Source organism: Carlito syrichta, unplaced genomic scaffold (genome assembly GCF_000164805.1).
Source record: "Carlito syrichta isolate Samal-C Ts95f unplaced genomic scaffold, Tarsius_syrichta-2.0.1 Scaffold169025, whole genome shotgun sequence".
NCBI classification, from domain to species: Eukaryota; Metazoa; Chordata; class Mammalia; order Primates; family Tarsiidae; genus Carlito; species Carlito syrichta.
In genome coordinates this window covers 177983-190191 of record NW_007113121.1, presented here as the reverse complement: position 1 = coordinate 190191, position 12209 = coordinate 177983, and the positions used below count along the sequence as shown (strand labels likewise).

The window sequence follows — 12209 nt, the reverse complement described above, 5'->3', positions numbered from 1 at the left end:
GGGGACCCGGCCGCCGACACCCCGGCCCTGGCCTTCCAGGCCGAGGCAAGATGGGGCAGAGGAAGGCCTAGGCAGGAGGCAGAGACTCAGATGCTGCGTAACAACTCTGTTCTCTCCCGCGTAGACTTGGCCACGATATGGCAACGCTGCTTCTAAGGAAAGTGATTTCTGCCGTGGCCCCTCTCCGAGCTCTCGGCCGTTGCACAGCGAAACCCCAACCCCTCTCCACGCTCCTGTGGGGGTCCCTTCGCGGGGCGGCTCCTGTGGGCGCGAAGCGTCGCGCAGAGGAGCCTTCCCTTCTCTGGCCTGGCCTCCTGTCCCGCCCTCAGCCTGCGCTGGGGTTCAAGACCAAGGGCGTCATCAAGAAGCGCTGCAAGGACTGCTACCTGGTGAAGCGGCGCGGCCGGTGGTTTGTCTACTGCAAAACGAACCCCAGGCACAAGCAGAGACAGATGTAGCCCCTCGGAGCATCGCTGGAGCCCCGTCCGCCTTGCTTGGTAAGGTGGCTGCCCTTCTTGGAGGCCTCTGTCAGCCAGAAGTCAGGAGCGGGACTCTGTCGGGCCGTGTCACCTGTGACTGTTCAGTATGGATTTGTAAATGTAGAATGCGTTCCATCACTTGTTTCAACACTTCTCCAGGTAAAAACGTTTTTCAATAAAAGCAAGACCCTGAATAGCTTCATCCATGGCCCTCCCTGAACTCCAGCTGCGGGTAGTGTTGGATTGTGCCCTCAGGGCAGGGCCAGGGTTTGCTGTGTGCTGGGAGGGTCCTCCGACCCTCCTGGAGGACAGGTGGGTATGAGGTCTCCTGTTGCTGCCTGGCTGTCTGCCCGAACCTCGGTGGCTTGCAGCAGCTGTCTTCCCGTTGCTCAAGGTTGAGGGTGGTGCCTGGGGGGCCCTCGTGAGCAGCGCATTGGCAGCAGGGTCCACTTCCAACAAGGCACCTCAAGGGCTGGGTGCTCTGTGGACTGTCCCCTGTCTCAGGCAGGGCCCATGGCTCCCGAGAGGCCCAGGTAGACAGTGGAAGGCTTCACCCACGGGTCTTCTCCTGCACTCTACTAGTTCAGCATGTCCCTCGGATGAGCCCAGCATTGGGGAAGGGCCACCCTACATGCTTGAGAAAGAAGAGGGTGGAGAGGGTCAGTCCTCCCTGGAAGGACTAGGATGGGGCAACCCAACGCCGAGAGTTTGCAGGACTGCACACGGGATCCTTGGAGCCTCCTGGAGGGAACGGTGGGTGTGGAAGTGACCTGTTGCTTCCTGATAATCTACCATGTCGGGTGTGTCACCTGGACAATGCTGTCTCAGCCCCAGCAGCCATGACAAGGTACCACAGCAGAGGGAGCCATGCCTGCATGGGGCAAAAGCACAGCCATGCACCCGGGGACTTCTCCAGGAGGAGCAGTGGTCAGTCTGGGTGGTTGTGAACACTGAGCAGGTGCACCTGTCCGCCTCCCAGTAGCCCACAGGAGTCTGGCCCAGGCGAAGAGGGCGCAGGCCCTGTGCGGGGGCTTCTGCTCAGCTGGGAAGCCTCCTTTGGGCGGTCCTTCAGTGCATGGTCCTAGACTCAAAAAGCGGACCACACGGGGCCCTGGAGGAGTCAAAGCCAGATCCCACAAGGAGATCTTTGGGCACCAGGACTGAATACCTGGATGAGAGCACGTGTGCATGGGGGTGTGTATATGTGTATATATGTGGTGTGGTTGTGCGTGTGTGTACATGTGGCATGTGCATGAGTGCACGAGTGTGGGTGTGAGTGCATGAGTGTGTGTCAGTGCAGGGAGGGTGTGCCATGAGTCAGTACAGCTACTGTAGTGACCCTCAGTAGACAGAGTGACCTCCACCTCTATCATAGATGTAAGCCCCACAGAGTGCCCAGATGACTCCCCCAGGTCACACCGCTGCCTGAGCTCCTGGCCTGGGCCCTGGGGTTCAGAGAAGGGGGGTGCCCCTGCATCTGGCTTCCCATGCAGGCCCGACGGGAATGGACAGGGGAGAGTGCGACACGAGTAGAGCCAATCAAAATGACTCCAGACACTGCCATATGCCCCGAGGGGGAAAATATGGTTTCCCAACCCTGAAACAGGACTGACACTGCCTGTCTAACCATGCACGTCTCACAGTTAAGCCATCTGGAAGGTGGGGGTGGTGATAGAGTCAGAGACGAAGGGGAGCTTGGAGGGGCAAGAACGAGCAGCACAGCCACCAGCCAGCTGCATCCCTGAGCTCCCGCGGAATGTGCCTGGGTTGTTCCCCAGGGGAGGACATTGGACCGATTATCCGCAGTTTTAAAGGGTCACCCTGGGAAGACTTGACTCCCAGCCTCTTCCCGGCTGCCTTGAGGGTATGCATAGCAAGTCCCCGAGAGCCAGCGAGGATAGAGCATGAGGGCTGAGGCAAGTCCCTGAGGGAACTTATTTCATTAATTATACTTCAAGTATATGTCTTTAGTAGAGGCCAAGATGATTTTAAAAAGGGGAAAAGGCCGGGCGCAGTGACTCACGCCTGTCATCCCAGCACTTTGGGAGGCCGAGATGGGAGGATTGCTTGAGCTCGGGAGTTTGAGACCGGCCTAGGCAACATAGGGAGATCCCATATCAAAAAAGGGGGTAGGGGAATGGCACATGCCTTTTCTGTGACTGCCATAACAAATTAATACAAGCTACGGGACTTCAAACAACAGAAATGTATTATCTCACAGTTCTGGAGGCTGGAAGTCCAGCAACAAGGTGTGGATGGAGGCTGGGGTGGGGTGGGGGCCCTCCTGCCCCTCCCAGCGTCTGTGGCTCCGGGTGTCTGGGCGTGCAGCCCGTCGCCCTCTCTGCCTCCATCCTGTCTTTTTTTTGGGTTGGAGTCTCTGTCGCCCAGACTGGAGGGCAGCGGCCGCTCCCGGCCACCACAGCCTCGCCTGCTGGGCTCCGGCGACCCTTCCGCCTCAGCCTTCCGCGTAGCCGGAATTCCAGGCAGGCGCTACCACGCCCGGCCGATTTTTTGATTTATTGTAGAGATGAGGTCTGGCTGCCCAGGCGGGTCTCGAACCCGCGGGCTCAGGCCATCCGCTCACCTCAGCCTCCCAAAGGCGCGGGATGACAGGCTGAGCCACCGAGCCCGGCTCTCTGTCTTTTCGAAGCCTCCTCCTCTGAGTCTGTCTCCTCCTCCTCGAAATCACTGGATGTAGGGCCCACCCTAATCGGGATGACTTCATCTCAAAATAGGTCCACCTGCCAAGACCCTGTCTCCAAATTAGATCATGTTTTGAGGTTCCAGGTAGACAGGAATTTTGGTAGGGTCTTATTCAGTCCTCCACAAGTGGGATAGAATATTTTTGAAAATAATTTTAGCTTAAATGATTGTTACTAGATCATGTGTTCACATGGTTCAAAATGCAGAAGACACCCACGTATGCAGTGGCATTCTCTCTGGATCCCAGGCCTCCTCATCCCAGGAAACCAGCAGGATCATGCCTCCACAGGCCCTTCCAGCTGGACCCTGGACTCTCGGCAGGCATCCCAACTGCCATTTTTGCCCCCATTTTGCACACTGTCCTATACCCTGAGGGTGAGTTTGGGCAGCAGGTCCTGTCAGCAACCGAGGGGCATCCCACTCTTGGCCTGGATAACTCTGCCCTTGAATTCTTCAATTTTTTGTTTTTTTGGGTTTTTTTGAGTCAGGACCTCACTCTGTCACCCAGGCTGGAGTGCAGTGGCAGCCTTGACCTGCTGGGCTCAGGTGAACCTTCTGGCTCAGCCTCCTGAGTAGCTGGGACTACAGGCATAACCTAGCGCACACAGCTAGTTTTTTGTTTGTTTGCTTGTTTTGTAGCGACAGAGTCTTGCTATGTTGCCCAGGCTAGTCTTGAACTCCTTGGCTCAGTGATTCTCTGGCCTCAGCATCCCAAAGTGCTGGGATTACAAGCATGAGTAACTGTACCCAAGCTGCATCTATACAAGTTTTATCTTCTCTCTCCCTTTTTGACTTATAAAACACTTTTTCCAGTTTTGTAACTGGTGGCTGTGATTCCCAATCAGAGGTCAATTATTTTTTCCTCCAAGCTCCTGCTTGTCACTTTCTGTTTAAAATGCATGAAAGCGCTGGGAACGTATAGGGAATGTCTTCCATTGCATGAGAAATGGGCTTTCAGAAACAGGTGGCAGGGAGTCCCCACACGGCACCCCAGCATGGAATTCTGACATTCCCTCCCTGGCCAGCCACCATCAAGGATATGTTGTCATTTCCACAGTGATGCACCACAGGGAGCACAAGGTGGTACCGTACAGAAAGCCTGGCAGCTCACGGGCCGCCTTTCAGGAAGTCAAGATGACTGCTTTCTCCTAAGATGTCTGTCTAAAGGTTTAATCGCTTTTCCAGTGGTTAGAAATGTGATCGCCTGTTCTGAAACTGTCGTTTTTATGTGTGACTTTTATCAGTTTAATCAACTAATGTGTTGTTTGAGATGGAAGAAGTTACCCAGGCTGCGATGGCAGCTCCCATATTTGGACTTCCTGCCCCCTTTCTTTCCTTCCTCTTCACCAACCTTTCCAAGTGTTCGTTTTCCACCTTCATGACGACTCTTTCTGAAGTTCCAGATTTGCACAAGCTCCCGTGGCCTGGCACAACAGGGTGGCCAGTGCTCCACCAATCACATTCAGCATTCCAGGCACTCACAGGGAAGGGCTGGGGGACAAGCATAACTCCAGCTGCCCCATCCTTCTCATCCTTTTAAGCAGTTCCCCAGGATTTGCCTGAATCTTGCTCACGCAACAGAGACTGCCCATAACTGTGAAGAGAAGAAGAGAAAGGTCATCTTCCAGCTGTGCGCTGTGGCGAGATCAGAAACTGGCCCTGGCTGGCAGTTGCCCACAGCCTGCGTGTGTCTGTGTTCAGAGCCTTCAGCCCCCACAGACCCTTCCGTGAAACGTGTGTAAAGGACAGCGCAGGCAGCCCCCCCCAGGTACAATGAAGAAACAGAAGCATTCCATGGGAGGGGTCCAAACGCTCTTGGGCTCTTCAGACTGCCAGAGCTGGATCTGAGTTCCCTTACTCTTACGATGAGGACATGCAGGATTTCCTGCTTGCTTTCATGTTCAGTGCAGTTATGGAGCTCAGGGTGTTCCTCAGGCCGCCCTGATGCCCTCACACCCTGTGTGATCTCTGTCTCTGCCCCTTTGAGAAGTCAGCCCTTGTCGTCATGGTCAGGTGGGAATGGCCCAGACAGCTTGCTGGTGTGGCCAAGACCCAGAAGAAGAAGTCCGTCTGAAAAACATTTTATTTTCCCAAATCTCTGCTCCAGGAAGTATCTGACCAGCTTGAAAAACAATTTGAAGTTCCAGGCTTGCACACGCTCCCATAGCCTGGGGATCAGCCTTCTGAAGGCTGAGCCTGGTGTCCGAGTCTGTCCGTCTCACTGTTTCTTGCTCTTCACCTATGGCATCTCTCTGTATCTCTGTGTGGGTGACTCTGTCTGTCTCTGTTTTTTTTTTTTTCCTGTCTTTATCTCTGTTGCTGTGTGTCTGTCTCTCTGTGGGTCTTCTCTCTGTCTCTTTCTATCTCTGTCTTCCTATCTTATCCATCTCTGTCGGTCTCCCTGTCTCTTTCTGTTCTCTCTCTCTGTGTCTCTCTCATCTCTGACTGTCTTCCTATCTCTGTCCTCCTCCCTGTCTCTGTCTTCCTATCTCTGTACCTTTCTCCCTGACTTTCTAACCCTGTCCCTCTCTATCTCTCTTCCTATCTGTGTTCCCTTCCTCTCTGTCTCTGTCTCCCTATCTCTGTCTTTTTCTGTCTCTGTCTTCCTATCTCTGTCCCTCTCTCTCTGTCTTTCTATCTCTGTCTCTATCTTTGTCTTCCTATCTCTGTTCCTCTCTGTGTGTCTGTCTGTCTTCCTATCTGTGTCCCTTCCTCTCTGTCTCTGTCTTCTTATTCCTGTCTCTCTCCAGTTTCTCTCAGGAGTTTTGCTCTGTCTTTGTGTCTAAGTGACTTTTTCTCTCTGTTCTCCCTGGGGACCTGGAAGGTCATTTGCACACGCATGAGCTGCTGAGCTCCTCTGTAGGTAAGGCCATGGTTGTGAGGCCTCCCATGGAGGGTGAGGAGGACGGACAAGGTCCTGACCCTCAGCCCCACCAGCCCGGCCCTGGGACCCCACAGGCACACCTCCCCCAGTGCTGGGTAGCAGAGTTGCACCCTAGGGGGTGTGGACATCTCCAGGTGGGAAGGTAGGGGAGGCAGGAGATGCTCATCCATCTTTCCCATGGGAGCCTCAAATAGGAAGGCAGTGGGACCGACCTAGGATGGGAGTCTCAGACAGGAAGTCTGGGGACCTGCCTCAGATGGAGGTTTCAGATGAGGCTGTGGGACCCACCTAAGATGGGTGCCTTGGACGGGGAGACTGTGGTCTGACCCCCTGTTCCCAAAAGGCTCCTTGAGATCCCAGCAGAGATGTTTTACCATGAGGAGGAGTTAGAGTAGCCATCAATTGGTCATCATGGACAAAAGTGGATCCTTGGCCAGGAATCTACAGAGCCAGTGGGGAACAATGAGCAGGTTTTCACCATGCCAGAGCTGTGTCCTCTTGGTGTGTCGATGAGATAAAGCCATGTCAACCAGAGTGCTAACCAGACAAACTCGTGTCAACCAGGGTGACAAGCAGACAAACCCATGTTAACCAGGTGACAAACAGACAAACTCATGTCAACCAGACAAATCTGTGTCAACCAGGGTGTCAACCAGACAAACCCATATCAACCAGGGTGTCAACCAGACAAAACTATGTCAACCAGAGTGTCAACCTGACAAACTCATGTCAACCAGAAAAACCTGTGTCAACCAGGGTGTCATCCAGACAAACCCATATCAAACAGGCAAACCCATGTCAACCAGGCAAACACATGTCAACCAGGGTGTCAAACAGACTAACACACATGTCAACCAAGGTGTCACCCAGACAAACTCGTGCCAGCCAGGGTGTCAGCCAGACAAACCCATGTCAACCAGGGTGACAACCAGACAAACCCATGTCAACCAGACAAACCCATGTCAACCAAGGTGTCAAACAGATAAACCCATGTGAAACAGACAAACCTATGTCAACCAGGGAGTCAACCTGACAAACTCATGTCAACCAGACAAACCCATGTCAACCAGTAAAACCTGTGTCAACCAGGATGTCAAACAGACAAACCCATATCAAACAGATAAACCCATGTGAACCAGGCAAACATGTGTCAACCAGGGTGTCAACCAGACAAACTCATGTCAACCAGGGTGTCAATCAGACAAGCTCATGTCAACCAGACAAACCCATGTCAACCAGAAAAACCTGTGTCAACCAGGGTGTCAACTAAACAAGCTCATGTCAACCAGACAAATCCATATCAACCAGAAAAACCTGTGTCAACCAGGATATCAACCAGACAAATTCGTGTCAACCAGACAAACCTGTATCAACCAGGCAAACCCGTGTCAACCAGGGTGTCAGTCATATAAACCCATGTCAACCAGACAAACCCATGTCAACCAGGATGTCAACCAGACAAACTCATGTCAACCAGATAAACCCATGTTAACAAGAAAAACCTGTATCAACCAGGGTGTCAACCAGTCAAACCCATGTCAAACAGACAAACCCGTGTCAACCAGGCATGCCCATGTCAACCAGGGTGTCAACCAAAAAAACTTCTGTCAACCAGACAAGCCCATGTCAACCAGGGTGTCAACCAGACAAACCTATGTAAGAACCGGGTAACAATTCCTAGAAAAATGTGATCTCTGCAGGCTGAAGGATGCACTTAAGAAAAGGGAATTGAAGGACAACACCCAAAAGCACGGTTCAGATGTCCTCTCAGAGCCTGAGGTCCCCAGGCAGGAGCTGACAAAGCCTTGGACCCTCAAGGGCAGGGGCTGCCAGGAGTGACCACTGGCCAAGCAAAGGCCACTCTGGGAGGGAAGCCACAGCGACACTTAAGGTCTACTCACCAGACACTGGTGCTTGGCACATGAATCGATTGAATCCTTCCTGTGATTCTGTGAAGAGTTGGTGTTCACATTAATCCCATCCTACAGACGAAGACACTGAGGCACAGAGCAGTGAGGGTGAGGCAGGTGAATCAGTGTGGGTTAGACACAGACCATTTTCCTCTAGGTGATTTTGAAATAGGCTAAGAGTTCATCTTTCTTTCAGGCCTGACCATCCTGCAGGCTGGAATGTGGACTTCCCACTGCAGCCCACCCTTTCATTCCACAGTCAGCATAATCATTATAAAAGGCTATCGAGCTTCTTGTCAAAGCCAAATGCATGGTCAGGAAAGCCCATCAAAGGTGGATAAATTGAAATCAGCCCATCCTTTAGCTCATGGTTAGCAGAATAATTGTAAAAGTCTATCAAGTTTCCTGTCAAAAGAAAATGCACATTCAGGAAAAGTTCACCCCTTAGCTCATCAAAGATGGAGAGATGGTAATCAAAACTTGGACCACCCTGAGTTGTACCCCACATCTTTAAAATTAAAAAAAAAAATTTTTTTTTTAGCTTGGACCCGATGCCTGCAGCCCGTCCTTCAGCTCACAATTAGCATGATAGTCACTGTAAAGGCATACCAAGCTTCTTGTCAAAGCCAAATGCTCCTTCTTTCTCTTAAGATGCCCATGCCCACTGGGCATGCCTCCTTCTCTCATTCTCTAATAAGTTCTGTCTTAAAATTACACTTAGATCTGCTCTGAAATTCTTTTCTGTGGTGGGTCAAAGAACCTACAGAGCATCACACCGCACCCCACCTGGCAACAAGGGGATTCCCCAAGGCCCCCCGTTCCTGGGTCGGCTCTGAATCCTGTGCCCCATCTTAAATTCACTGCACTGGGCTGCACTGCCTCCCATTCAGTGCAATACCTCGGGGGGGAGGAGGGAGTCAGGCACCCTCTGAAGCAGATGGGGGCCCTGGAGGAATGCAGAGAAAGAGCCAGAGGGACAGAGACAGACAGACAGAAAGAGAGAGATAGAGAAACTGAGAGAGACAGAGACAGGGAGAGAAAGAGAAACAGAAAGAAAGAGACAGAGATGGGGGTGGGAGGTGGCGGGACAGAGTGAGGCCACCATCATTCCCAGGCAACATAGAACTGCTGATGGAAGTGCTGGGTATGGAGTAAAGGTCATTGTCACCCGGGATGTGCCTCGCCTGGTCTGGGGGCTGCAATTGGGGCCTCCGAAAAATCCAGGCACACCCAAGAGGAAAGGGTGGTCTCCAGTCTCTCCTCTCCTCCCCAGTCCCCAAGCCCTGGTCAGAAAGTGGGTGGGGAGGCCCTGCACTCCCAGGTCTGGTGGGAGACAGGACAGGTGTGGCAGAAGTGAGCTTAGAAAATGGCAGAGCTCATGCAAGTTTCCCTCAGGCTCCTGTCCAGGGAGCGTCCAGGGCCCTGTAAGAAGTTCAGCCACCCGCAGGCTGCTACGGGGAGGGGCCATTTATGGGGAGGCCCCAGGAGCCTGGGTGTGTCTCCAGTCAGGTGTCAGGGAGATGCCAGGGAGATGGAGGAGGCCCGGAGATGACCCAGCCACATCCACCACCTGACTGCCCGCAAGACCCTGAGCAGGAGCTGCCATGTGAGCCCAGCTCCCAGGCCAGTGAACAGCCTGATGGTGGCGGCCACTTTAAGCCTCTGCGGTGGGGGGGAGTGGCTGGGGTGCTGTGTGAGAGCACCAGAATGAGGAGTGTCGAAAGCCAAGGCTACACACTGCCCAGAGGAGAACCTGAGGCTCGAGGAGACGGCCCAGGACCCACCTGTGGACCTCCAAGAAGACAGGGCACCCCACAGCAGGGAGAGAAGAGGGGCCCGGGCTAGGGACATCAGGGCGCATGGCATTTGGCTGCAGAGCCAGGAAGCAGCTCACAGGGTGGAAGGGTGTCAGTTCCCGTTCTAGGCCTGTGCCTGCTTCTGCAGGGACCAGCCTGGAGGGGGCGCATCCTCTGTCCCCTCTGTTCCCTCCGAGGGGGAGGGGAGGGGACACGCACCCCACACACCCGCAGGGAGTGCCCTCCGGAGCGGCTGGAGCTCCCCCAGCCTCCCACCCCCAGTCTCTAGAGCAACCTCCAGGGATGCGTCAGATGGAGGCATCCAGGCTTGTCTCTGAGGTCCGCCACGGCATCACAAGGTCTCCAGGCGGGGCCTCTCCTCTTTCCCTGCGTTCAGAGCCCTGGAAATGGGCGCCTGGTCCACCCGGGCAGGCTGTGGGGGGGGGCAGCCCACTCCAGGGAGATCCTGTTGGCCCGGAGGTGGCCCTCCTAGGAGAGTCTTTCTGCTTCAGCCAGACTTCCCGGTCTCCACTCTCTTTTTTAATAAGCCAGCATAAAGTGAATTTATTTACATAACGCGATGATCCATGAAGGTTACCATAACACCGAGGGACCATATTAACCGCTTGAGTGGAATTCATTAGAAATTAACTACCACTTAAATTAATTTTCCCACAGTCACAAGGCTGTAATGGCGGGGGACGCGGCCGTCCATCAGCAGTGCTGACAGGGAGCCTGTCACCGCCGTTATTTATAGGTGAGCACAGCCACCCTAAGCAGGCGCCAGGCCAGATGCCGCCTCGGACTCACAGAGTCACTTCAAAGGGCCCGAAAATCCCCCTGGGTGACAAGTGACCGGCCTCCCCCCTCACTCTCCAGCCCAGGGAGGGCGAGGTGAGGGATCCTGGGCACAGGGGCCGGCAGCCCAGGGGGCATGGCTCTGCTTTAACGCCACACTGTGAACATCAGCTCACACGGGCAGCGCTGGCAAGGGTCAAGACAGCCCCTCAGAGGCCGGGGCCCTCCGGGAGACTGTGTCCAGAACCCAAGTTCAGATGAGCCCGAGTAACTGTTCCCAGGGTCTCCAGGGCCAGGATCCATGCCACAGAAGGGTTGCAAGGGTGCCACGGGGCTCCTTGAGAAGGGCAGAGCACGTGTATACACAGGTGTGTGACATGTGTATGGTGTGTTTGTGTGTTGTGCATATGTGCACACGTGGGTGTGCATGTGTGTGAGTACATACGGTGCACACATGGGTAGCATGTGTGTTTACAGATACATGCATGTGTGTGGTCTGTATGTGCATGTCTGTGTGCACGATTCATATGTGTTCATGCATGTGCGTGTACGGTGTGCTTGTGCACACACATGAGTGCGCTGGAAGAGCCCTCGTGCCCAGAGAACTGAACATGCTGGAGTGAGTCTTTGCCACCTCAACCCCTGAGACCCCCCCCCTACCCTAACCGGTGGACCACGATCAGTACACGTTCCCAGCGTGAGACTGTGGCTCCTATGAGACATGGACTCGCGGTCCCGGGTGACAGCACAGGGGCAGAACCACCTCAGCACTGCAGTCTCTGGTGGTGCCCTGAGTCTGTGAGGAGCCTTCAGGAGGCCGGGCTCCCCATGAGGGGCCTCTCAGCCCTCCCAGAGGAGGCCAGGCCACCCCAGGGGGCCTCTTAGCCCTCCCTAAGGAGACCAGGCCACTTGGCTGCTGTCTGGGAGAACCAGCCATGCATAGGAGGGTTCTCTGAGCAGGTGTTGGTGACAGTCTCATCTCCTGCTGGTACATGGCCATAGGACACACCAGAGAAGTTCCAATGGTCCCCGGCCCTCACCGCCTTGGCCCCACAAGTAGGGAGGAAACGGCTGTGCCAGGACCTGCCATGGGCAGCCCAGGAGAGGGCCAGGGGATTTCCACATGGCAGCAGAGGCTGGGACAGGCCTCTGGGTCTCACATCAGCTCAGACCCCGTCACCTGGAAGCTGTCCTATGGAGATGCCACCTCAGCCATGCGGAACTCAAGAGACCGACCAGACTCCCCAAGCTGGGGCAGGGCAGCTCTGCCCCAGGTGCCTTCTTGGGGCTGCTGAGGCTCAGTGGGGCTCAGCCAATGCCAACAGGCAGGGACCAGAGGAACCAGCAGGTTCCTGGAGATGGCGAGCAGCTCTCCAAGCCCAGCCAGGGCTGCACACCCCCGGGTCTCAGGAGGCCAACCAGGCCAGACTGGCTGCACTGACCTTGACACCAGGGCCCTGAGGCTGCCCTGGACAGTCCTCGTGAAGCCAGGTCCTGGAGTCCAGGTCAGGGGGAGATGGCGGAGAGCAGACCCGAGCACCCTTCCAGAAGCAGTGTGACCCCCTTTTCTCTTCCACAGGTCAGGGCGAACTAGGGCTTGTCAGTCCTGCCAACGTCCTGGGGAGGAGGCTGAGCTGCT

The 12209-nt window shown here is 54.7% G+C and overlaps 1 protein-coding gene across 2 annotated transcripts in view; it reads left to right on the top strand.

Annotated features, from left to right (window-relative positions):
- The window catches only part of MRPL36 (mitochondrial ribosomal protein L36), a 2402-nt gene extending 1721 nt beyond the window's left edge, over positions 1-681 (top strand). For both annotated transcript variants that reach the window (XM_008051174.1, XM_008051173.1), the window contains exon 2: positions 125-681. In XM_008051174.1, the coding sequence (XP_008049365.1) occupies positions 138-458 (321 nt within the window). In that variant the 5' untranslated portion in view covers positions 125-137 and the 3' untranslated portion in view covers positions 459-681. The remainder of the gene's footprint in view (positions 1-124) is intronic.
- Positions 682-12209: the final 11528 nt, after the last annotated feature.